Raw genomic sequence first — 26,521 nt, forward strand, 5'->3', positions numbered from 1 at the left:
AGTGCCTTTTAAAATGAACAGTAAATTACTTTTTTTTTTTTTTTTTTTTTTTTTGGGTGTGTGGAGTGAACTAGGCTTTTATACTCAAGTTTTCTGGCATAAGGCTAGCATCTAAAACCTACTTCAAACATTTTTCCCCGACAATATGGTGCATCTAAGCATATGCATATCTCAATTTCTTTCATTGATTTCTCCACGTAGGCTTCAGTATATCTTCTTTTTTACTTCTCCCTCTCAAATTGATACAAGAGAACTCAGGCTGCAAAAGGTAAAAAGAGAAAAAGGGCGGTCTTGCAGGATGAATTTAAGCCTTGTTTTCAGTTGATTCTTTTAGCTAATTATGAATTTTGATTTTGGATAATTAATTTTTTTAATGTTCTTGTTTGCTCTTGTATTTAGATTATAGATTTTTAAATAGTAAAAAAAAATTATGATCCATCAAAAAGTAAATTTTGTTGAATCTAATTCTCTACAATAATATTTTATGATCAAATTGTGTAAAAATTAAAGCAGATGAGAACAGGGTCATCATGTCTTGTTAGCTAAGTTGAAGAACTTGGAATTTAGAAAAAGTTTGAACAAGGAATAAGTGACCAGCGATAAAATCTTGCCCAAAATTTAACTCTCAGAAGAGAGACACACACACTCTACATAGTTTACTTCAATTTGCATGTTACTTGTAGAACTAAAAAATTATTTTCACTATAAAAAATTAGATTAATCTTTTATACACTGACAATATATACACTTTTACCATTAGATGCATGACACATAATTCAAATTTGGATTTGAAACTCATATTTTGCAATATGTCATGCATCTAACCGTGATAGTATATACACTACCAGTGTATATAAGATTTATTCTAAACAATTTGTACAAAATAATTTGTAGCAATAAACATATAACTCCTTATAAATCTATCTGTAATACATCGCTCAAAAAAACAACCCTTTCTACATGTATGTAGTCAAGAACTCATTTTGCATCCAAGAGATCGACTTGTGCCAGCATTTATAGCCAAGAATCAGATGTTCTTGTTTCCAAGTCTTCACAGTTCCTTTCTCGTGGGCACCATAGATAACAACTTGACAGAGGATTAGAGAATGTCTTATACTAAAATCTACAGATTATGATAAGCCAATCGCTCGTACGGTCCCCTCCATGGCAACGACCTCCATTGCCAATCCCTGTTGCCTCTACGTATCATCAACTCTCAAGAAATACAACTAATAATAAAAAAGGAAAAAAGAAAATACCTCATAAAATAGTAGTACTAGTATTTAATAGGGTGGATAGCCGATGCTGTCACGGGAATGGAGGAAATCAAATGCGTTGCAACGTGGTGGGATTTGATTTGGTGGATTAGGATACCGTGACGGCCCACATGTGGATTATCCTGCATGTTCCCGGGTTGAATGCGTCAAAAGCTGGAAAGCAAGTGGGACCCCCTGCTGACATGGAAAAATTCGATGTTGGATGATGTGGCAGTCAGGCTACCAGGATTTTGGGGGTCTGGTTATGGGATCGCGGTAGCCACTTGTTCGAGTGGTGGAGAAACATCCGATCTATGGAGCGGGGGACTTTTAAGAGTCTGGACTTTTAAGACACCCCACGGCCGTTGTCTGTCATTTTAAACCCTAATTGCTGTCCCGTCCGACGTTTTATAACGAGCAAGATAATTCGTTGACTTTCGAGGAAGATTATGCTTCTGACTCGCCCAGCTAGTTCTGAATTCTCAGGCTACAAAATTGAATTTGTTTACATTATAAACATATTTTTTAATTTACTCTTTTATATTTTCAATCAATTTTTATTTCACATATATTATACTCTCTCCGTCTTATTGAAAGTGTTGCATTTTCTTAGATTTTTTGTAGAAAAATTACTGTAGCGATTTAATATATGTAAGGGAAAAAAGGTAATAGGGAAATATGATTACAAAAAATGACGCAATTTTCCTATGAAAAATGGCTGTCCAAACGGGGTCTAATACTTTTTATTTTAGAATGTCCCAAATCAATTGTCATATTAAAAAAAGTCAAAACACCTTTTAGACTCTCTTTCCAATATAACCCTTATTTCTAATCATATACATGTTAACATTCAAATTTAAATTTTGAATTTGTGGGAGTAAAATTGAAAAGAGAAGTACAAACATCATAATCAAACAACTATTTTTAAAAAATTGGATTCCCCAAACATGACTAAATAAATGGGATGGAGTCAGTATCACAAAAACTACTATAGTAATTATTTCAAATAATACCAAATTTAAACAGACTTCTTGTTGTGTATTTAACTGCAATAATATGCCATGAAAAGCAAATTATTTACTACTATACGAATTTGGTTTTTGTTGCCTGAAAAAGAAATGATATAATCTGCAAGCATCTCACTTGTTATAAGTGTAAAGTGATCTAAAAACAAATATTTATAATTTACTACACGGTCCAAGAGGACGATTTGATGGCAAGGAAAGGGGGAAAAAAAAAGTACTTAAACATTTCGGCTTGCCATATCACTTGAAATTTCTAATCCACCTAGCTAATCTGAATTTAGAACATTTACTTTGGAGGTCAATTCAATATTGCGATGTGAAACTCTCTTTGGCGAAAGAAATGGACTTACAAGCCGCTCATTACCTCTTCGTTAAGTTAGCTCGCATTTGTGTGCATCTGTATAAAATTCTATATTCATGAAAAAATTCTGCATTCGGAGACTAAAGCTGAGAATGTGGAACTAGGAATATGTTGGCAAGGCAAAATAGACAATGGAAAGTGAAAACTACGTTGGAAAAACTGAAAAAAGTGAATAGGCCTGCATGATGCATGCGATGCTTTTAACGGGCAGACAAATTTCAACTTGCTGTCCAACTAAAAGCCAAAATATGCATTATTGATGGAACAAGTCCGTAGTAGTGATAATAACTGGGATAAAAAGTGAAAAAGCCCTAAAAAAGATTTAAAAGAGTCAGCAAGATCACGTTGAAGTCTCTATATAGGGTTAAACACGTTCCATTTCTCATGCGAAGATCCCTTTTCCCTGAAGTCGTCTTCCAAAACATGGCTAGTCCCCTTGTGAATAACAGTAGTAGGCTCTCTCTTGCCATGGAGAGGACTGGCCAATGGTAATCACCAAAAATACCAAAATGAAAAGAAAAGATAGAAAAAAAAAAGATCATCGATTTCCTGCTCTACAGTCCATGAAAGCGAGCTTCTTATACTTACCAATTTCTTCTTCAATTTTGGCAGGGTTTTTTCCCAAGAAATTCCAACAGATGTTCTAGTTGAAGTAGGAAAGGCCACCTTTTCTCTTCATAAGGTATGCAGATTCATTATATCGCCCTGTTGTGTTTTCTCATAACGAACCCTTCTAATTTTGCTTCGAGTTTTGGCATCAACTCATGATATTATTTAATTTATGCTTATGGCAGTTCATGCTTGTAGCAAAGAGCAATTACATAAGAAAACTAATTCTTGAATCCAAGGAAGCTGATCTAACAAGGATAGATCTCTCGGACATCCCTGGAGGCCCTGAGATCTTCGAAAAGGCAGCTAAGTTCTGTTATGGAGTGAACTTTGAGATCACGGTCCACAACGTAGCAGCTCTGCGTTGTGCTGCTGAGTATCTCCAAATGACTGATAAATATTGTGACAATAACCTCGCCGGCCGGACCGAGGATTTCCTTTCTCAAGTTGCCCTGCCTAGCCTCTCTGGTGCCGTGGTTGTTCTTAAATCATGTGAAGATCTTCTCCCTCTGGCTGAAGATCTAAGAATCGTTCAAAGATGTGTTGATGTTGTTAGCTCCAAGGTACCATGATTGAATATTTGGATTATTTGCTGCTATGATGAAGTAGTGCATGTCGTTTCTTGCTGTGTGTATATATATATATGTATATATATTTAATATTTAAAAGAGCAAATAGCTACGTAACTAACTCCTCTGTGCTGACTTTGAGAATTTTCATACGTTGATCAATATTGTGAATAATAATTCTTGGATATTGGATGCATGATCTCCTTCGATTTGTTATTCATAGGCTTGCGTTGAAGCAAATTTTCCAAGCCGTTCGCCACCAAATTGGTGGACGGAAGAGCTGTCAATCTTGGACGTAAAATTCTTCGGTAAAGTGATCACTTCAATGAAGTCGCGGGGTGCTAAGGCCTTCACTACAGCTAGTGCTTTAATAACATATTCTGAGAAGTCCCTCCGGGATCTTGTACGCGACCATTCAGGAAATGGTGCCAGGACAGCTGTTTCAGATGACTCTGACCTCAGAACCCGGCAACGGGAGCTTCTCGAATCCATCGTGGCTCTATTACCGCCAGAGAAGTCCTCTTTTCCCATTAACTTCCTCTGCTGTCTCCTCAGAGCAGCTATTTTCTTGGGAGCAGCGAGTACTTGCAAGATTGAGTTGGAGAAAAGAATATCAGCAATACTAGAACATGTGACAGTGGATGATCTTTTGGTGGTATCTTTTACTTACGATGGGGAGAGGCTTTTTGATCTCGAGAGCGTGAGGAGGATTATATCCGGTTTCATGGAAAAAGAAAAGAGCGTTGCAGTCTTTAATGCAGGGGATTTCAGGGAAGTGAGTTCAACTGCCATGCTCAGGGCTGCCAAAACTGTTGATGCCTACCTTGGTGAAATTGCGACTTTTTCAGAGCTTAGCATATCCAAGTTTAACGGGATTGCTATTTTGGTTCCAAAGGCAGCCAGAAAGGTTGATGATGATGTTTACCGGGCTGTTGATATCTACCTAAAGGTGAGCCATCAGGGGAAAACTAGCCTCCTTTTTCCATAACTGGCTAAGATTTAATACCACAAGTGATTAACAGAGTATAATCCCAATCCGTTTCTTTTTTGTTCTGGCAGGCTCATCCGAATCTAGATGAGATCGAGCGGGAGAAAGTGTGCAGTGTGATGGATCCACTCAAGCTATCCTACGAGGCAAGGGTCCATGCTTCACAGAACAAGCGCTTGCCAGTACAAATCGTTCTTCATGCACTATACTACGATCAGCTGAAATTAAGAAGTGGAACTGAAGATCTAAAGATGCCAAATGCAATTACTACGAGACGCCAATTGCAGGCTGATACATCACTGGCTAGAGAAAACGAAGAATTGCGAACTGAATTGCTAAAGATGAAAATGTACATAGCAGATTTGCAGAAGACACAGGGGCCATCTACCAAAGCAACTGCGGCAAGTTCCCGAAGGCCAACATTCTTCTCCTCTATGTCCAAGACACTGGGGAAACTGAACCCGTTCAAGCACGGATCAAAGGATACTTCTCATATAGATGATGCTCTGGTAGATATTTCCAAGCCTAGGAGGAGAAGGTTCTCTATTTCCTAGATCGATTCTCTCCATTGATCAGGGATTAAATTTTTACGTTTCTGTCTTGTGATGAATTTGTGCATTAGGATTGGTGTTTTGGGTGAAGAACTTGTCGTTGGGTTTGTGAAAAATTTCAGTTTGTTTCTGTCCCCAAACATTTGTGTGTCATTGACCATGACCGAGTATATGGCACACTTTAACTTTTTTTGTTTTTTTTTTTTTAAAAGAAGTTGTAAAACAACTTAGGAGATTGATATTATATTTGAGTCACTCGTTTTGAACTTGAGTAATTTGTTTCCTTGTCTAACGTTCAGCCAGGTTGGTTATACTTTAGTTTAGGAGGAGGGCGCACCGGACATAAAATTTATACAGCTCTGACAGTGTATACACTGTCAGTGTAAAAAAAGATTAATTCATAAAATTTATACTAGCATATTTTTAGCATTCATATTTCTAAGTTTTAATTGAAATAACTAGTAGTCCACTAGTTATAACAAGGCGCATAATTCTGAAAGGTAAAATAATAGCATAGTGGATAACGCTGACCTTTCTCTTTCCACATAATTAAAACATAGTCAATCCACCTGTTGACCTTTCTCTTTCCAATTAAGTGGATAAAATGTAAAAGCAACCAAAATTAATGGTGGGACAAACACGAATTTGAGAAAACGTTGCAGCTGATTCAATTCTATACTCCCCAAACCATCAATTGCCACCTAAGGTCATGTTTGATAATTCAATTCAACACTTAAATTTAATAGATTTAGATTTTAACATGTTTAAACACGTTCGATAATAAAAAATTTAACGTATGAATTAATTATGTAGCATTAAATTTTTTAGACAAAATTTGTTCTAAAAAAATAAGTGATAAGTTATTCACTTATCATTTAATATGATATGCATGCACTCAAATGTATCAAATTTAGTTTTTAACAATTCAATAACTTAATAGATTCATACTTCAGATTTCAAATTTTAATTTTTAGACTTGAGTTTTATCAAATGCTCTCTATGGGTGTGTTTGATAAAACTGAAATCTGAAACCTGAAGTCTGAAATATAAATTCTGAATCCATTAAATTATTGAATTGTTAAATATTAAATCTAATACATTTGAATGCATATCACATTAAATCAATAAGTGAATAGTTTATCACTCAATTTTAGGCGTAAGTTTTACCTAAAAAATTCAGGGCCACTTAATTAATTTATATGTTCAATTTTTAGTTATTAAATGATTTGAATATGTTAAAATCTGAATTCATTAAATTTAAGTGATGAATTGGATTATTAAACAGGGAGTAAGTCATTTACGGTAAAAATTGCAACAATGAATATCCAACAGAAGTTGGAGGACATTGATTAAATCAATATTCAAAGTAAACTTTTTCGACTTTTGTTGGCCCACCATTTTTTAAAAAAAAGGGTTTCAGACTTTGTGGCTTAAGCTTTAAACTACTTTGTCCCTTCAAAAGTAGGATTAGGGCAGCAAATTGAATCTACTTAACATTCAAACCACTCTTAACTCGTTGGAAGATAATTTGTTTATAAATCAAACTGAAAAAAGGTTTTTGTGTTCGTAAACGTTTAAAATGCTTCAACTTGACCTTATAAGTGTGAAATTTTAAATTTTAATATAATATCAGAATTACTTAATATTTAATAGTTTTATGATTAACAAAAATGGTGACTAGTTGTCTCAAAAGCCAACTTAACTGGTAAATATATTAGTTGACCATGAGGTTTTGACTCGACTCTCAAACCAATGGCGAAGTTAGAACCTCTATTCATGGGGTGCAATAATATTTGCTTAAATGTATAACATGTTGGTTCATAAATTCTTGAAACAGCTGAATATTTGTTATAGAAGGCATGTAAAAAATTGTCATAAAAAGACACCAATTTATTCAATGATCAATATTACAAAAGTTTTGACAAAAATTGCCTAAAACTTGTGATTTATTATTTGTCATATATCTAATGGTATAAAATTATGTATTAATTAAAATGATGCATATGAATACAGGATTTAAATTCTAATATATATATATATATATATAGTAGGGGAATAATTTATGCACTATCAAGTATTTATTGTAAATCGTTTGATCAAAGAAAAGTTGGATATGAGTAAATAAGTTTATTAGGAAGGGGAAAAAAGTATATTTTTGTTCACGGTTTCATTTATGAAAATGGCGAGGGTAATTGTAAAAAATTTCAACCCCTTTGAAGGACAATTGTGGGGTCAGAGGGAATTCTATCAAAATTCAAGGGGACAAGAGTGGGGTAGTAGTAATTAAAAAAAAAATATTCTACAATTCCTACAAAGTTGCGAGAATGCAATTGTACCCTTTAGCTAAACATGGCTTCACCATAATTTCTCCTTCGTCCCCTGTACGGTTTGGAGTCTTTTATTGGACTTAAAAAAAAAGGTCCACTAATTAAAAATTTTCTTTGAGCCCTTTTCCCCATTGCCCCTTGTAAGGTTTGGAGCCTCGTATTTAAAAAAAACAATTCCGCTAATTAAATTTTTTTTTGAGCTTTGATTAGATGGTACTAATTATTTTGAGTTTTTCTAGCAGGTATTAATTAGATACTTGTTAATACACTTGAATTTTACTTAATCTATTATGTATATATACGTATTAACAATTACTACATGCTCTTACATTTATACATATTCTATAATTAATATTACCTTTCAAAAAATATAATAATATTTGAAGCACATCTTAATACGTGTTAATTAAAATCTAATATCTGAAAGTACATCTTAACGAATATCTAATTGACACACATTAGATAGATCCAATTATTTAAACCATACCTCATCGGTTTATTTTGAAAATTCGCTTGTGTACTCTTAACGAATGTTCAATTGGCACCCATAAGAGAGATCAAATTGTTTAACCCATACCTCATTTGTGTATTTTGAAAACCCTCTTGCATACTTTTAATAAGCACCCAAAATAGGCTCAAAAGATGAGCGATAGCACAACCTAGCCAGGATAAGAAAGGGCTTCTATATTAGTCCATTTATCAAGATAATTTAATCATAATCCGAGAAGAAAAAGAAAACGATTTTGAGGGTGGCGGTTAGTCCAAAACGACGTCGTTAAGTTGGTTTCCTCCACCAAACGACAATCCCCATAAAACCCTTTAACACATCAATACTTTTCTTGTTTCCTACTCCATTCCCAATCGGCTTCTCTTCTCTCAAAATCTCCCAAATCTTTCCGGCAAATTCCACCATCACCACCAATGGCCGCCCCGATGGTTCTCGATCCAAAACTAACATTAGATTCTCTGGCAACACGATCGGACCCCTCTACCATAGATCCGTCCTCCTCTACCACGGCGGATAACGAGGAAGACCTCTACACTCGCCTCAAATCCCTACAGCGGCAGCTCGAATTCATCGAAATTCAAGAAGAATATGTCAAGGACGAGCTCAAAAACCTGCGCCGGGAGCACTTAAGGGCACAAGAGGAGGTCAAGCGGATCCAATCGGTCCCGCTGGTTATCGGGCAATTCATGGAGATGATTGATCAGAATAATGGTATCGTGGGCTCTACTACTGGGTCTAATTATTATGTCAGAATCCTTAGTACTATCAACCGGGAGCTTCTTAAACCCTCCGCCTCCGTCGCGCTTCACCGCCACTCCAATGCCCTAGTGGATGTATTGCCCCCAGAAGCCGACTCTAGTATATCGCTTCTCAGCCAGTCGGAGAAGCCTGACGTCACTTATAATGTGAGTTTTATGGATGTTTGGTTTGATTAAGTGGTTTTATAGTTATGTGCGTTGTGGGAATTTGAAAACTACGGTCTCTATTTTTTCCCTCCTGAAATTTGGAATTGAAGTTTGATTTTGAGCTGCAGAGTTGGATGTATTCTGGTATATGGCAAAGTTTGAGCTTCTAGTGCATGTATTTATTGTTTAGACCAATTTGTTTACTCCGTCAAAGTATTTTTTTAGTCATTGATTTTTTTTTTTAGTACTAGTATCTGATTTACTGCTGCAGTTTTTGAGGCAATCACATTAGTGGAGATATTTCGTTTTTGTACTCAGCATTTAGACAGAACATGTGATGCTTTAGCGCTCATTAACTAGGGAGGTTATAGTGGGTTGGTCACTTGAAGTTATGAAGTTCTTGGGCTATTCTTTTGCTGAAGAAAACTACTTTTTACTAGTTAAGAAGGATGAATGATGATGGTTTCTCTTGATTGTTAATCCAAAAGACCTGTCATGTGGCATGTGGGGAACATTACACTGTAAAAAATTGTTGTTTGAGTCCCTGCATCAGTTGTTTATTTAAAATGTAGAAAGATGCATTTCTCTGTAGTGTCTTATATTCAATTAAAAATCATCCTGCAGTGTTAGTTGATGTTTGTTTATGTGTTAGATTTATGCATTTAATGTTGTCTACTGTGTAGTTTTACTTAATTATAGAATTACATCCAGATTTGAGAGATTAGTCTATAGCAAAAGTAAACTTTGTGTACTAATTATTTAGCATATGTGCATGGAGCTGCTATACTGTAATGCATAGAGCCATTGAGTAACTTCAATAGCTGGCTCTGCCTTGTTGATCAGCACAATCTATTTGTTATAAGTCTAATTTGGGCTTGACTGAAAGCTGCGCTGAGTATGTGGCTTTTTCTGCCCTTTAGTGTATTTTCATGTATGCAATAAGAGACCTGAAAAACTTAGTCATATTCTGTAAATAGATTAACTGAGACTTAGGTTTGGTTTTCATTCTGTTAGTTACTTCCTGTTGCTTAACAGTATCCAGCTACCTATATTAACCTGAGTGTTGCCCCTCTTTGTATGCAACAAATGCAGCATCAGCTTCTTTTAAAGAGTGATGTTTGTATAAGAAAATTGTACTTTGAAGTGAAACTTAAAAAAACCCACTCCATCTGGTCCTTTCTCTGATAAAGTAGTGAAATAGCTGTGTAGGATGGTGGAAATGCATTTTAGATCTATCTCTGCCTCTACAGGTCTGTATAGCGTAATTTGAGTTAATACATTTTCTTTAACCATCTTCTGGGTATGGTGTGTGACAATCAATCTTTTTTCTTCACTTGCCATTTTAGTGGGCCAATGTATAAAGATTAGAACTTTATATTATCCCTGTTCTGCTGGGTTGGTTTTTCTATAACTGACTATTTTTATTGTGCAATATGTGCAAGTAGCTTTTTCCTTGACAGCGAGATGCCTATTCATGGTATATGATTCTTCTAACTTTTTTATCCCACTGTGTGATTCCTTCATCATTCAGTCTGGTGTGAATAATAAGTCACCGGGAATAATAAGTCATGTGGTGTTTGTTTTGCATTGTTTGGTTATACTTTTTTGGAATACAATTCCAGAAATTAATTTGTTTCAATCCATTTGCTGGTGTTTGTCAGGACATTGGAGGGTGTGATATCCAGAAGCAGGAAATCCGTGAAGCAGTTGAGTTACCTTTGACTCACCATGAGCTGTACAAGCAGATTGGTATAGATCCTCCCCGTGGTGTGTTGCTCTATGGCCCTCCGGGAACTGGGAAAACAATGCTTGCTAAGGCAGTTGCTCATCACACGACTGCAGCCTTCATTAGAGTTGTTGGCTCGGAATTTGTTCAGAAGTACTTGGGTGAGGTATGGATCAAATGCTCTTAATCTAATATCTTTAGTTGATTGCCTGCATTATTACAAGTATAAATGAACTTAAGACGAGAGACATCTAAGTCTGGAGCTGTCTGGTTGGCTACATCACATTATCTAGATGAGTCTTAGCCATTCTGGTTATACGAGCAAAAAGAAAGAGCTTTGCTTAGTTTCCTTCCATCCTCTGTTTGTAGATTTTGTCTTTTCCTGTAGTGTATAAGAAGTTCCCTGGATGCAAACAAAGCGTACCTTCTCTCGCATTTCAGATTTTCAATGATTGTAAACTTTTATTAGTATATTCTTAACAACAATTCACCAGAAGAATATTACACTCCAATGTGGTAGCAGTTAAACGAAATAAAGATGAAGTCATCTGTAGTTTGTCTCTCTGTTAACAAAAACACCACCTAGTTACTTTCTTCCTGAACAGGTCTCTTTGTTAAGAGAAGAAATCAAACTACAATAGATAGGACTAGAATTAGGTCAAGTTTTGGAGAATATCTAATATTCTATGCTAGACAAAGATAAGATTTTATCCGAACATGACCAATCAGGTTTCGATTTAGGCAGGTTGACCTCCATTTGCCTCTTGTTTTTTTTTTTTCACTTCATTTTGGTGCCTGAACCAATTAAGTCTAAACTCTTCTCCCTGAATTATAAGTTTTCTTGTCAGGCTTGTGTTGTACAGCAAGTTGCCACTCTAACTTAACATGACCAAATTGAAGATCTTGCTTTTCATCTCTCCTCCCCGAATTCTTTTTTTTTTTTTTTTTATAATCAGGATTGTATTGTACAGCAAGTTGCCTCTCTAACTTAACATGACCAAATTGAAGATCTTGCTTGGTTGCTTTTCATCTTTGATGTTCTTTTAACTGGTTTTACCAACTAAATCCTTTCTTCTTTTTTATTGCTTGAGTTTTGCTGATATGTACATCTTCTATGATTTTTGCAGGGGCCACGAATGGTTCGTGATGTATTTCGTCTGGCCAAAGAAAATGCTCCGGCCATTATATTTATTGATGAGGTGGATGCAATTGCTACTGCGAGGTTTGATGCCCAGACTGGAGCTGATAGAGAAGTTCAGCGCATACTTATGGAATTGCTTAATCAGGTAAGAAAATTCTTCTGCTGCATTTGCTCGTCAAAGTAACCTAAAAACATCTGAATAGATCTAACAGCGTTACAGAAGCTGGCTTGATTTTGTGAAGGAAAAAAATATTCAGTATGTTAAGGCTTTTCTAATTATGAAAACCTTTGACTTTGACATTCGAATGATTTGTTGGTTGAATATTTTTGCCATATTGTATTTATATTGAGATTATTGGTGTGTTATGCAGATGGATGGGTTTGATCAGACAGTGAATGTGAAGGTTATAATGGCAACTAATCGTGCTGACACTTTGGACCCTGCACTTCTTCGTCCTGGAAGGCTTGACCGGAAGATTGAGTTTCCTTTGCCTGATAGACGTCAAAAAAGGCTCGTCTTCCAGGTGGGTATTGGAGGCATTTTTCTTCTTTATGTTTCTATTAGTAATTTTCCTCACACTCCCTGCATGTTGGTGGCATGCAAAGACGTGGAGAATGGTTTTGTTTGTGTGCTTAAAATGCCTGCCTCATGCTAATGTTTCAATTACGGGGTCTGCTGCAGGTTTGCACTGCTAAAATGAATTTGGGTGATGAGGTTGATTTAGAGGATTATGTTTCACGACCAGATAAAATAAGTGCTGCTGAGGTTAGTTTTTTTTTTTTAATGATTAAATGTAAATTTCATTCCGTATTCTTTGGAAATTTGCTGCGTCACCATTGAGCTTAAGAAGTGGGTCTCTCTTGCTCCTTTCGATGGGCAATTCATGGAATAAAACAAGGAAATCGTTTATTTAAGTTGCAGTAGTTTCAACTACACTTCTTTTATGCAGATTGCAGCTATTTGCCAAGAAGCAGGAATGCATGCAGTTCGCAAGAACCGATACGTTATACTTCCCAAGGATTTTGAGAAGGGATATAGAGCCAATGTGAAGAAGCCCGACACTGACTTTGAATTTTATAAATAATTCCGCGTCCTGTTGAGAATTGGCAAAATGTCTCTTAGGGTTCTCCGAATATATTCTGTTCAATTGTTGTTTTCGTGTAGCTCTCCTGTAAGGCGATCTAAAGTTGGGATGATGTTTTGTTCTTGACTTTCTAGATGATGAAGATAAAAATTGAAGCTTTTAACGAGTTCTTCTAATTTTTTTCCGCGAGGACGCTCCTATTGTTTCATATTCCCATCATTATATGAAGCTTTGCTTGTGTGTCTATAGTTTGTATGGCTCTCTTCCTGGGATGAGTAGCGGTTGTGATGTAAATTATGAAGAAGAGGACTAAACTTATCCGTCCGGTTTCGTAGAATCGGAATTGAATTGAAAATATAAAAGATTGTCGAATTGGATTTAGTCCAACAAAACGAAGATTAGCGAGGCCCCTGCACGAGGATGATGCCTAGAAATCGATAAAAATACAAGATTGTAGAATTGGATTAAGTCCAACAAAATGGAAATTGCAGGTGTTAATTCTTTTTCACTTTTGAGCTGTTTCCTCATCTTACGATTAGATATCATATGACCTCTCAGGTCTTGTTCTAATTTGCTTTAGATTTTTTAAAATTTATTATGCAAAGTGATTATAGAGAATAATTAGAATCATCAAAAGTTACTCAACGTGTTCTTGATTGGTTATTGTAATTGATTATAGATTTTGATTTTGAATAGTCAATTATTGTGATGTTGTTCTAGTTTGTAAATTTGTTTAAACAACTTAGAATGTTAAAATTCATAACCAACTAAAGAGTAATTGTTGTTGATTCTGATTATTTTTTATAACCACTTGCCATAATCAAATTATGCAAAGCAATAGAGAACGAGGACTTATTAGTCTCTTACAAACTATGGACTTGCATCTCTAAGAGCCTACATAGCAACGATAATGAAAGTGTTTAGAAAACTCGTATTTTCGAAGCTTTGTACTGAAGGTCACAAATTATGGATTTGAGCGTTTCAAGAGCCTACTCGATGATGACGAGAGTGTATTCAAAATTTTGTATTTGACTCGTATACTCAACCCTCTTACTTATACTCCCTCCTCCCGTACCACCCAACCTAACCCTCCCCAGAGCATGAAGTAGTTATTAGTTATAGCAGAAAAAATTAATACCCCTTTTTTATCGCCACCCATCCAGGTTGGCTGTAAGGCGCCTCCCAAAGGTTTCCTCCAGCGCAGAGCAGAGGGTATAGAATTCTTCTTAGAAAAAGGATAATATTCCAGTCCGGCAACTAGAAGCCAAAGATCACAAGTCACAACACAGAACACACACTAGTCTGCTGGCTGGAGCAGGAAACCGGGCCCAGGTCAAGTATAATAAAAGCGTAAATTAAAGTTAAAGTCATTTCCGCAAAAGCAATTCGGATTTCAAATGGAATTTTTTTTTTTTACAAAAAAAAAAAAGAAGAAAAAAGTTGCACCAACGATGACAAGGTTTGCTAATGTTACTTGGGGGGGAAATGTTGCTGTCGGGAACCTTAAACAAGGAGTACTTTGGGGCGTGGAAGATTTGGATAGAACAAGCAGAAAGACAATTATTATAGTCGTGGCCGAAGAATGATTGCCTGAGAAAGGATGTCACCTTTGTCGGTGGGTTGTTGTTGTTAAGTGTTGACAACATAAATTATGCTGCCTCTTCCCGATTGATCACGCACGGTCATACATATATATATATATATATGGTCATATATGGGCATCAATTTCTAGCGCTCTTCAATATTCTTCATCCCTTTTCTCTCATTCCATTAACTGCTACTAGCTTGCTTTTTTTTTTTAATTTGACAGAGTACTACTGTGTCATACGGAATATTTCATGCACTGTAAATCTTGGCCATGGCTCAAGATAAAAAGAGTCCCATGGCCCCAGCAACTATTGTCTGGGCCGGGGGTTGACGTCCTGTTCCGTCTCTTTACTGATACTCTCGCTTTGGATTTGAGCAAACTGCAGCAGCATTTGCATGCTGCTAGATTTTTGTAGTACTAGTAACTAATAAGATTGAACACTTGGTCAAGTTTTGTTGTGGCAGATTTTTGTAGGAAAAGTTTAATATCATCTTCTACATGACCTTTTGCTTTTGTTTTCTTGGATACCTGCAGGAAGTGGGGAGATTAAAGGCAGCAGATTCTTCTTTCCTCGACGACTCTTCTTTTAAGTGGCCCATTTGCTTTAATTATTTTTTGTTCTTTGTCAAGATTTTTTTACCATACACAGTGGGGACCGTTTTGAATTTCTGTAAAACAATTTTTTTAAAAATTTTACCAATGGCGGAGGATGGATGATACAGTCATACACACTTTCACTGGCCCTGCACGCATATTAGGTCCCAAAACCATTTACTCAAAAAAAAAAAATTATAATTTGACTGATCAAATCAGAGATCTATATATAAACAAAGGCTTTTATTTATTAGTCCAAAAATACTCAGATTAGATTCGGTGATGAATTGATGGGAGTTGTTACTACTTGTTCGTGGAATATGAATGGTGCCTAAATCTGTTTGATAGTACATTATACTAGATCGATGTTTGCTCCAGACCGTAAAGCCATCCAATTTTATGCGAGAGACAAGTTTAATCAAGCTAGTTAGCGATAATTAATCACTTAAATCCGATCCCCTGAAAAGAACTAATCTAAAAGTTGCATACCTCAAATGGGAAATATATACAATGTAGCAATATGTATATAACAATTGCAATCCAAATTCGTTCCCAGGACTTAAGAGAGAGAGCAGGTGGCCAAATCCAGATATCATGTATACCTTCCTTGGTCCGCCGGGGGGGGGGGGTCCTTGGGCTGGAATAACTTGATGAACATTGGATGTGAAATGTGACGAAGGAGTAGGTAGCAAGCAGAGTGATGTTCTTGCTGACGTAGAAAGAAAAATATATAGTAGTAGTAGTAGTAAAGTATGGGTGTCTGCATCCAACAATCACGTACGCATGCATGCATGGGTTTGTTTGGATGGAGGATTATTTGTCAAAATTTATTTGGTTATATTATCATTACAATTTCTAACACACCTTTTTATCTTCTCAATTACCTTTTTATCTCACATACATCACATCACAAAAAGTGTTTCAGTAAAAATATCTCAAATAATTTACAATCCAAACAGAGCCATGTTGACATGCTTTGCTTTCTATGTATTTTACTTCTTTTTTTTTATTTTGGGGAAAAAAAAGTGAAGGGACAAATCTCAAAAGAAATTTATGAACAAAAGGAGTCCGATATGATCCCAGAATTTGTTTATCAAGTGGAGAAAGTTGGAACTTAATGGCTGTTGGCCACCATCAAAATCTTTTAAGGGTTCAAACCTTAATTTTCAATCACTTGTCTCTATATGTGGTTTGTCATTTTAAATGGTTTTCTCTAAATTTATACGAGTGCTTAGTGTATCCGTTTGACCCGATTGTAAACTGGAAGTAGGAGTAGATATAAAGTAAATAAATAATAATGGAAAAAAAAAAAGCTTTCAATCCCCGTTGGAGAAGTTGGGACAATACTTGATTAGACCCGACTTCTTATTAAAAATTTGGTTTATTAGGGAGCTGACTTCTTATATGAGGTTGACAGAAGAGACTTGATTTTAATTATCTCAACCTTCTTAAGTTTGATTCTCTTTACATCATATATAGAAACCAAACCACTCAAATACCTTATATAATATTGACTAGTAGTATGTCTTAAAGACCCATGCTCCATTTGAAATAGCTGTTTTTTTTGAGTGTTTTTGAAGTATTTGATATATTGTATGAATGAAATATTTTTTTAATTATTGTGTATTATTATAGTATTGTATTTAAAAAATTTATTTTTAAAAAATTGGCCAATCCAAACAAAGCCTTCCCGGGGCACCACAACCCCCCCCCCCCCCCCCCCCCCCAAAAAAAAACTCTTCAATAAATATTACTTTTGATTTAACTCAAAGCTCATATCAATTAGATGGTCATCAATACTTTCCTCGTCTTTTCACATATACAAGGCAAGAAGAATATAGCGAGAAGAAGAATACTAGTAGAAGTGTTGTAGCGGTGGAGTATTTGATCCTCTTCATATGAAAGAAATGAATGCCAACCACTTCCAGGGGCAGCCAGCCACCTCCGGCAAAGAGTAAATGCAATTGCTAACCTGCACTCTGTTTTGCCCAACAAGTTTGTTTCATACTATCAAAATTCTCAGTTCCATACGGGCCATTGATCTGATCAGGGTGAGATTTTTGCTAGGAGTTTGACCTTTTAACCGTCTGGTGCCATTAATTTGTTGTCTCCTCCGTTAGACAAAATAATCCACTGTTCACACTCACAAGCCGTTGATCAAAATAATTGCTGTTATTTTTTTACATTTGAACTTGAAAAACTGCACGCTAACAAGATTCTCAAAATCTAAGCGAATTTATGACAATAACGAAGCATGTAAAACAGTGGAGTATAGTTTTTTTCTTAATAGAGTTTTTATAGGAAAATAAATGAAACGTATGTGGATAGACCATTATCTGAAATATGATTTGAATTAATTACTGTAGCACTTATGTAATCTTCTATGTGAGATAACAAATATATAGTTTGAAATACAAAAAATATGATTAGTAAACATTTTTATGATGTAAATAAAATAATTAATATTTTAAATAATGCTTGTGTTTGGATAGACAATAATATTATTTGCTTGTATAACAGATATATTTTTATCTGATATATGTCGCATCATAAAAAATATTATATAGTAATTATTACAGTAAGTAGTTTAATGCCTTGGTCAAATTTTATTTCTTGGGTCATTTTCCACGATTAATGTGCTTGTTCCGATTATCGTCAGTCAGTAGTAATAATGAAGAAGAAAAGCGTCCGAGAGACGACAATGGACGAAGAGAATAAGGGTCTGTTTGACCTCTAAAGATCCAAATTGCCGAAAAAGATTTGATAGGAGGAGTCATTGGTCAAGTTCATTGACACCCCTCCTGTTCATCGCCCCTTTAATCAAATCAAAGGAAAGAAGATAAATAATTATTGTTTCATTCATGTTCGTAGTTGTACCGCATGGTTTTTTAACTTTTCTTTAAGTCAAATAATGACATGTTTGCTTTCTCCTTTCTTCGCATCCTATTTCCATTAATCATTTTGGGGAAATTCAAAAACACAAAACTGGACTTTCAAACTTCAAAACCTTTTTTGCGCTGCCTTTTCCCATTGGTATTTGGCAAGAAAAAAAAAAGAAGAGAAAATTGTACATTCTATTCAACTCAAAACGAATCGAAAATGTACAGAGCCTAGTAGTGATTGATGGCCTATATTAATTATTGAAAAACAAAAGGAGTTCCTTTCAAGCCAAAAATAAAAATAAAAATTGCAGATAGAGATTCAGTCTACTGTATCTGTGTCTGTATAAAGAATCCTCCTTCCTCCCTCCACACAAGCCAAAACCCCCCGCCACTCCTTTCTCTCTCTCAAAAAAAGAAAAAAAAAAAGCGCTCTTCTATCTAAAACAACAAAAGAAAGAACAAAAACTACCCCCGCATCATCCGCCCCTTCGCAGTCTCGCTCTCGCTCCTCTCTCTCCTCTCTCTCTTCCCACACACAGTCACACACTAATGAATGCCCACACTGGAGTGGTTGAGTTGAGGGTGAGTGAATGAGTGAGGGAAAGCAAAGTCCACAGGTGACACCTCACTCTCATAATCCTCTTCACTCCAAAAAAAAAATTCCACCTTTCCCAGTTTTGTTCAGTTTCCTTTCCTCTTCACTCAACCAAACCTCTTCTACTTCTTCCCCTTTCTTTTCTCTTTCTTGTATGACCATGCTACAGATCTATTACTCACTCTCGAAACCTCATCTTTACTTGACAATTTAGCTCAACTGCTCCAGAGGGTCCTCACCGTTTTGCTTCTGGATCTTCAACATTTGTTTTTTTTTTTACCTCAATGTGGTTGCTGTATCATACTAGTTTGAGTCCTCGGACAACAATCCTTTTCTGCATTTTGGCTTTGAAGTTTCAATGCAGCTGCACTTTCCATTTTCAAGCCAAGCAGTCTTGAAATTCACTGGGTATCCTTTAAGGTAATTTCTTTGAAGAGATTTTTTACCTTTTTATTTTCCTTGTGAAACTTGTTTTGCGGAGGCTCGGAGCCCAGAATTTTGTCATTTCTTAACCTTTTGAATTAGTGCTTGTAATTTACAGAGAAGCAGATCTAAGTGAATAAAAGGGGCAGTTTTCTGGTGTTTATGATGTTTCATTCACAATGTTCACTGGGTGGTCAAATTCTGCCAAGTGATTAAATTGGAAAAGCTAAAGGGTTGTGGTTATGGGTTTAAACAATTAATGCTTGTCAACTATGTGAAGTTTTCTAAGATTGTCGTACTAATTTTGACAAAATGAGCAAATTTTTTTTTTTTTTTGACAAAATGTGACTTGGGTTGTTTATCAGGCCCAACTATTCCTCAGCTCAAAGAGAACTTACTGCTGTTGTAGGTAGTAATTTGCTGAAATCTCTCTTTCTGCCGTTTTCCTAGAATTTTTGTTGATTTGTTAAATGTTATAGCATTTTGTTGGTGCTAGCAATTCAATACAGCCTTTAATTTTTTTTAAATGAGACGTAATAATTTCATTTGTTATAATAGTGAAAATGTTTAGATTAGTAAATTCTTATATGAATGATCGACCTAATGCAACGAGTGAATTTGTTTCTCTTTTGGAATTCATTTGCTACTTTTTGGCGAAAGAAGATGAAAAATGTTCGTGTGACTTTTTCAATATCTCAGTACATCCACTTCCTTGTAAACTGAGCCTATTAAATCACTTGTGTGGCATAGTAGATGATAAGAAAAAGCATACGGGCTCTGCTTTTTCCTTTGCTTGGATGCCTTTTTCTAACTTCTTGCTTTCTGAATGTGTCTTGTCTCAATTCTTTTGCTACTTTTACATGCTTGGGAATGCTTTGCTTTTTGGATGTATGGATTAAAGAACCCTAGGTGTAACATTTACTTTGTGTGTTTGTATGTGGAATTTTTAAGTGCTTGTGTTTTAGTTTATCTATCTATTTCACAGTCCTTTTTGCCTTCCCAGGAAGGCCACTCTAGAACTCCATTATAATTAGTGGTTAGCTCATATGAAAGTTATGCTTCTGGTGATATCTCCGAATATGAAGTCTTCCTAATTGATCCTCATAAATTAACAATCGAGTCCTTCATGCCAACTATATGTTGATTGGTTGTAATTTTGGTTATAATGAAGATATACTATGTGCTCTTTGCTTGTGGATAGTTGTCTGCCTGCTATGTGAAGATTGTTGAATGGAATTTTAGCAAAACTATGGAAATGATGCAGGGTTTGTTCCATTTCCAACATTTGGTGCCCAAATTCCATCCGGCAAAACTTCTATTTGGTAGTCAAAAAACTTAAAGTGCTTAGTTTGTCATCTGGCTTCATTGTGTACTTCTTTCATATAATATGCCGAGGTTTATAAAGCTGACTTTTTTCACAGCAAGAAAGGTCCTTGCAATTTTTTAACTCGAACTATTGTTGACACTATTACCTTTTCCCTTTCAAATCATCTACCTAGTAAGTTATATGTGCTATTAAACCATACCATAAGCTTAAAAGTCCTTTAAACAAGTTTTTTTTTTTTTTTGCTGGATTTAAAGTAGTCTTGCTTTCCACTGACCAGCTGACTTGCTGCAGTAAGGCATGGAGGACGTTTTTATGTTCTTATGAGTACTCTGGTTGTTTTCATCGTATGCCATTATCATTTGGAAGTGTCTTAAGTGCTGGTTTCTGGTCCACTTATATTTTGCAGAGAGTTACTGATGTTTCAATGTTTCCTGTGATGTTGACAGGCCAGCAATACCTGCGCCATCTTCTCTCCCATAAATCTAGCAATCACCTGATGAAACTCTGCAACACCTATCTGCATTTTTTGCTCGTTGTCAATGTCATTCTTCTGCCTCTGGCACTTGGTGATTTGAAAGGTGATGAACAAGCCTTGCTTGATTTTGCAGATAGAGTTCCCCACCGTCGGAGGCTAAATTGGACTCTTAATAGGCCTATCTGCACATCTTGGGTTGGAATCAAATGTTATCCAGATGGCAATCGTGTGTTTGCTCTTCGGCTTCCTGGGGTTGGACTCAAAGGTCCTATCCCTAACAACACACTGGGAAAATTGGATGCACTGAGGATTCTCAGCCTCAGATCCAATCTCCTCAGTGGTAATCTACCCTCTGATATTTCTTCCCACCCCTCGCTTCAGCACCTCTTCCTTCAACATAATAATCTCTCCGGCGATATTCCAACTTCTTTCTCATCGCAACTCAATGTTTTGGATCTATCATTTAATTCCTTTACTGGGAAAATCCCGCTAACATTTCAGAATTTGACTCGACTCACTGGATTGAATCTGCAGAATAACTCGCTTTCTGGTACCATTCCTAATATCACCCTTCCGAGGCTCAAACATTTGAATCTGAGTTACAACCACCTTAATGGTTCCATACCACATGCCCTGCAAATTTTCCCCAATTCATCATTTTTAGGGAACCCTTTCTTATGTGGGGCGCCTCTGAGTCCTTGTCTTCCTCTTGTTCCTCCACCTTCTCCTACCCCCAATTTTTCTCCACCTCCCCCAAAAGGAAAACAAAGCTCCAAAAAGAAACTCCCTCTGGGAGCTATTATTGCTATTGCAGTTGGTGGTGCTCTAATCCTCTTTCTTATAGTGGTAATATTCCTTTTGTGTTGCCTTAAGAAAAGGCAAACTGATGGTGGCAGTGTACTAAAAGGAAAATCCTCCAGCGGTGGAAGGAGTGAGAAACCTAGAGAGGAGTTTGGTAGTGGAGTCCAAGAACCTGAAAAGAACAAGCTGGTTTTCTTTGAGGGATGCTCTTATAACTTTGATCTGGAGGATTTATTGAGGGCCTCGGCTGAAGTGCTGGGAAAAGGTAGTTTTGGGACTGCATATAAAGCTGTCTTGGAGGAGTCTACGACTGTGGTTGTTAAAAGGTTGAAAGAAGTAATTGTGGGGAAAAAGGACTTCGAACAGCAGATGGAAATTATTGGGAGAGTCGGACAGCATCCAAATGTAGTACCTCTACGTGCTTATTACTATTCCAAGGATGAAAAGCTTTTGGTCTATGATTACTTCTCAAATAGCAGCTTGTCAGCTTTGTTACATGGTATGTAGCTCTGTTGCTCCACTCGTGTTTCAGCTGCTCATTTAGTGACCCCAATTACTTGGGTTTTAAACCAAATAATTTACTTGCATAAAGTATAATAATCAGAATAGCATCCAACCAAGTCACAAAACAGGGCTGCCTGTTGGCTTGGAATGAAACATTTGCTTGAGGCAAGTAGAACAACTGATAAGAGCTAAAAGGCATATGGTCAATATGTTTTACTTGGTGCTTGAAAACAAGCTTACTCTTAATTCTTGACCACATAACTGGGTGATATAGTTTCCTTTGTTTTTGTGCTGTGCTTAAGTTGATTATGTATTTGAATGCAACAAAATCTGGAATTCCCTTCCAAAGTGGAACCTTACCACTGCCACCTCTAACTGAAGGTACCTGGACATTGGGGATCAGTAGAAGTGTCTCATAGTTCAGGTGTGAGCTGGATATGAAGTGCATCTTCCTCTTTTTTCTTGTTGTGCACTCTCTCTTCCTTTTTTGTCTAGATTAAGTATCAAGAGCAATAATGCACTCCTATTGACTTTAGCCCATTTGTCTTGGTGGATTCTTAATATTTATCTGATAACAGGAAACAGGTCCTCTGGGAGAGCACCACTAGATTGGGAGACGAGAGTTAAGATATCCCTTGGAGCTGCAAGAGGCATTGCCCATATCCATTCTGTGGGAGGCCCAAAATTTACTCATGGAAATGTTAAATCTTCCAATGTCCTCCTCAATCAAGATCTTGATGGCTGTGTCTCTGATCTTGGCTTGGCCCCACTCATGAACTTTCCAGCCAATAGATCTCGGCAGGCAGGATATCGCGCACCAGAGGTTATGGAAACCAGAAAGCACACTCATAAATCAGATGTTTACAGCTTCGGCGTCTTGCTACTGGAGATGCTAACTGGAAAACAACCAATTCAGTCTCCAGGACGGGATGACATGGTTGATCTCCCAAGGTGGGTCCAATCAGTTGTCAGGGAGGAATGGACAGCCGAAGTTTTTGATGTCGAGTTGATGAGGTTCCAAAATATTGAAGAAGAAATGGTGCAGATGCTGCAAATAGCCATGGCATGTGTTGCCAAGGTGCCAGACATGCGACCAAACATGGATGAAGTAGTTAGGATGATTGAAGAGGTCCGGCAATCTGACTCGGAGAATCGGCCATCTTCAGAAGAGAACAAATCCAAGGACTCAACTGTGCAGACCCCCTGACTCCTTGGAGGCTCTCCTTGTTTATCTTTTTTGCGGTTTCCCATTTGTATTTTGAAAGGGGATTCAATATTTGATTCAATTCACGCGTGCCTGTTTCAGTACTCCATTCCTAACTGTGACCTTGCCCGCGCGTATAGCTCGTTAGAGTGTGAATTAATCTGATTGCTTCATTTCGACTTAGGGATGTAGTCCATTATTAGTTTTTTTAAAAGATTGTACCTTTTCCCATTTCATGATTTGTTGTAAGAATTCTTTATCCGACTCATAAAGCTGATTTATGATTTTAAGCAGATTCGTGGTCTTTTTCTTCTGAGATTGAATTTGCCTTTTTTTTTTTTTTTTTTTTGGGTTTTTGGGGGGCTGGGTGGGTAGTGGGGATGGGGGGCTTAATAAAAGTTTGTACTGGGAACTCTTTCCGCCAAGATTTCCGTAGATTGTTTGATATTCTGTGAGCAGATATACAAAGAATGTTTGCTAGCCGAGGTTGTTTGTTACTTTTGTTCAATTATTCTTCTTCTCAAACCTTTAATTTACTTAAAATAGCTGTGCGGTGATCCTATACGTTAGGAGAGAAAACGGAACTCTGTTGCTGCGGACATAATCCCGATCCAATATCTCTGGTAAAACTATGAATGCTGAATTTCTCCCTCCGCGAAGGGAGTAGTCTTGGAGCTTGTTTCGCAATGGCGGGTTTGGCTGCTAATAATTCCAGAGGTGGTCAACCCCAGCCATCGGGCAACCAACGCCCTCAAAGGAACCTGTCTCGCCGCGTTTCATTTAACGAGTCGACTCTCAAGCAATCTGAATCCCCTCGATCTTCTGTGATCGACGTCGAAGGTCAGAGAAACAATACGCCACCCCGCAACTCCGGCTGCAACATCTGCTGCGCATGGGCTTCCCTCATCGTAGGCATATTGGTCGTGATGTTTCTCATTGTTGGAGCCATATTCTTCTCCTTCTTCCAATCCAACATGCCAGAATTCCATTTCCAGAGGCTCCAGATTAACAGGCTTGATATTTCCACGACCAAAAGTTCTGATACTACATTCTTAACCACGGATATCCAAGTAGACCTGAACGCCACCAACAAGAATGGGATAATGCCGGTGTTTTATACCTCGTTGACTGCTGATTTGTCCTCTCAGGACATCGACTTAGGCAAGGTGCATCTTCCAGATATGGAACAGAAACCTCAGAATTCCGCACGGTTGAAGTTGCACTCTCAGCTTCAAAAGGAACCCGTCACAGAGGCTGATGCTAAGGACCTGATACAGAAATCCCAAAATCACCAAATTCTTATGAACGTGATCGTTGGAGGTGTTGTACATTATGTCATTAATGGACATAAGATGCCGGGCTTCCCTTTCAAAGTCCTCTGCGAGGACATCTATCAGGGGTTACTCGACAGTGGAGAAGTGCCCAAATGTCAGGTCAAAATGACCCCCGTCAGGTAACCCATTAGAGCTTGTATCTTTTCGTCTATTTTGGAGCTCATGGACTTATTTTTTCCAATTTGCGCAGTTGATGATGATGATGACTTGATCCTTTGCGAAGGCAAAAGATGCAAGAATTGGTGAGGCATTGGCTGTGTTGAATGTTTGTTTAGATGATTAGTATATTCCAGGAAGGGTTGGATTATCTTTTCTTGAGTAACACTTGTAGGCAGCCCTGCTCCCTTCTTTCCTCTCTGAGCTGTCGCCGGGTATAGTCTTCTTTTCTTTGGATATTTTTGATGGAGGCAGATCGAATGCATAACAAGAAAATTCTCCTAGTTTTTCTTCCTCTGCTCTGCAAATTTTGTTCTTTCTCTCTAGTTTTGGTAATCAAATGTTATATTAGCAATTAGGTAGCATGATGAGGCTAAAACAAATTGTAATACGAAACCCAAAAAACAAAACAAAAAAAAAAAGAGGAAAGGCGTTTTGTACCGATGCGTATTGGATTTCGGATTCTTACGGTAGATGTTATCCAATGCTGTGCAAAATCATCCGGCAACTTTTTCGTATATTACGGTTGAACTAGAAAAAATAAATAAGAGACTTATTACAAGTTTCTCTTTAGTGGGAGAAGGAAAAGTTTGGATGACATGAGAAAGACAGCGAGAGTGATTGATGTCGAATTCAAAGCCTTTCATTTATACGTATTTGAAACAAAAAAAAAAAACTCTGTACGACAGACATGTTTTAATAAAAAAAACTCCGTACAATAAACGAGTTAATAGCCAAATACAAAAGGACTAGGCTCCATTACGTTGGAAGAATTCCTCTGTGTTACATTCCAATAAAATTAATTTAAAAACTTCTTCTCTCCGTGTTATTCTCAGATAGTACAATTCTGTTTGCAACTGTCTTTGCTATTTTCTTCTTGTTTCTATGACGGTCCAAATTGGGGTTAACCTTTGACAGATACAATCACAGCTCAGTTTGAATCAGTTACAGCTTTTGCCAATCAGCTCCAGCGTATTCATTAGTCGCGGTCCAGTTTGTCCGCTAGACTAATCATCTTCAACTCTTTATATTCATTTTGACTAGAGTCCTCTCTGTCTCGTCTCGTCTCTGGGGTGTAATTGAATCGATTTGAGCTCGCCAAATCTAGAAGGATAAAAGGGAAATTTTTAACAATTGTGCTATCCAATCCCCTGATCTCGACTAGAGTTAAAAAACTTAGACTCAAATTCGAGTTCAAACTCGTCGATCTCTTAAAAGTTAAGCTCGAGCTCGATTTTATTTTGTATTACTTGACTTCGAACTCGAGCTCATGTTTATCGAGTCCAATTGAGTCCAATCGAGTCTAATCGAGATTAAGAAGTATCAATTTATATTTAATATAATTTTAAACAAAGGACAAAATAGATATATCATACTAATAAATAAAAAATTTTAAAAAAACATATATATTGAAGCTCGATTAAGTTCGATGAGCTTTCGAACTTCACATATTAAGTTCGAACTCCACTCATTCGTTAAGTAGCTTGAGTTGCTCGAACTCGGTCAATGCGAGCTCAAGGTCGAGTTTTGACCGAGCAAGTTGGCGAACTAATCGATTCGTTTGCATCCTAGTCCTCTATATCATTG

At 36.8% G+C, this 26,521-nt stretch overlaps 3 protein-coding genes across 3 annotated transcripts; all 3 read left to right on the forward strand.

Moving 5' to 3' along the window:
* Positions 1-3,006: 3,006 nt before the first annotated feature.
* LOC113763110 (root phototropism protein 2) lies at positions 3,007-5,548 on the forward strand. Its single transcript, XM_027306868.1, has 5 exons — positions 3,007-3,130; positions 3,255-3,324; positions 3,437-3,814; positions 4,044-4,769; positions 4,880-5,548. The coding sequence occupies exons 1-5, from the start codon at positions 3,027-3,029 to the stop codon at positions 5,360-5,362; spliced, it is 1,761 nt and encodes a 586-aa protein (XP_027162669.1). The 5' UTR covers positions 3,007-3,026; the 3' UTR covers positions 5,363-5,548.
* A 2,976-nt stretch (positions 5,549-8,524) lies between these two features.
* On the forward strand, positions 8,525-13,261 carry LOC113773093 (26S proteasome regulatory subunit 6B homolog). Its single transcript, XM_027317665.1, has 6 exons — positions 8,525-9,099; positions 10,761-10,991; positions 11,953-12,111; positions 12,338-12,490; positions 12,649-12,732; positions 12,917-13,261. The coding sequence occupies exons 1-6, from the start codon at positions 8,608-8,610 to the stop codon at positions 13,049-13,051; spliced, it is 1,254 nt and encodes a 417-aa protein (XP_027173466.1). The 5' UTR covers positions 8,525-8,607; the 3' UTR covers positions 13,052-13,261.
* Positions 13,262-18,518: 5,257 nt separating this feature from the next.
* Positions 18,519-23,760, forward strand: LOC113775325 (probable inactive receptor kinase At5g58300). The gene is made up of 3 exons (XM_027320156.1): positions 18,519-19,130; positions 20,907-22,235; positions 22,819-23,760. The coding sequence occupies exons 2-3, from the start codon at positions 20,957-20,959 to the stop codon at positions 23,445-23,447; spliced, it is 1,908 nt and encodes a 635-aa protein (XP_027175957.1). The 5' UTR covers positions 18,519-19,130; positions 20,907-20,956; the 3' UTR covers positions 23,448-23,760.
* Positions 23,761-26,521: the final 2,761 nt, after the last annotated feature.

The sequence above is a fragment of the Coffea eugenioides genome, chromosome 1 (assembly GCF_003713205.1).
Source record: "Coffea eugenioides isolate CCC68of chromosome 1, Ceug_1.0, whole genome shotgun sequence".
NCBI lineage: Eukaryota > Viridiplantae > Streptophyta > Magnoliopsida > Gentianales > Rubiaceae > Coffea > Coffea eugenioides.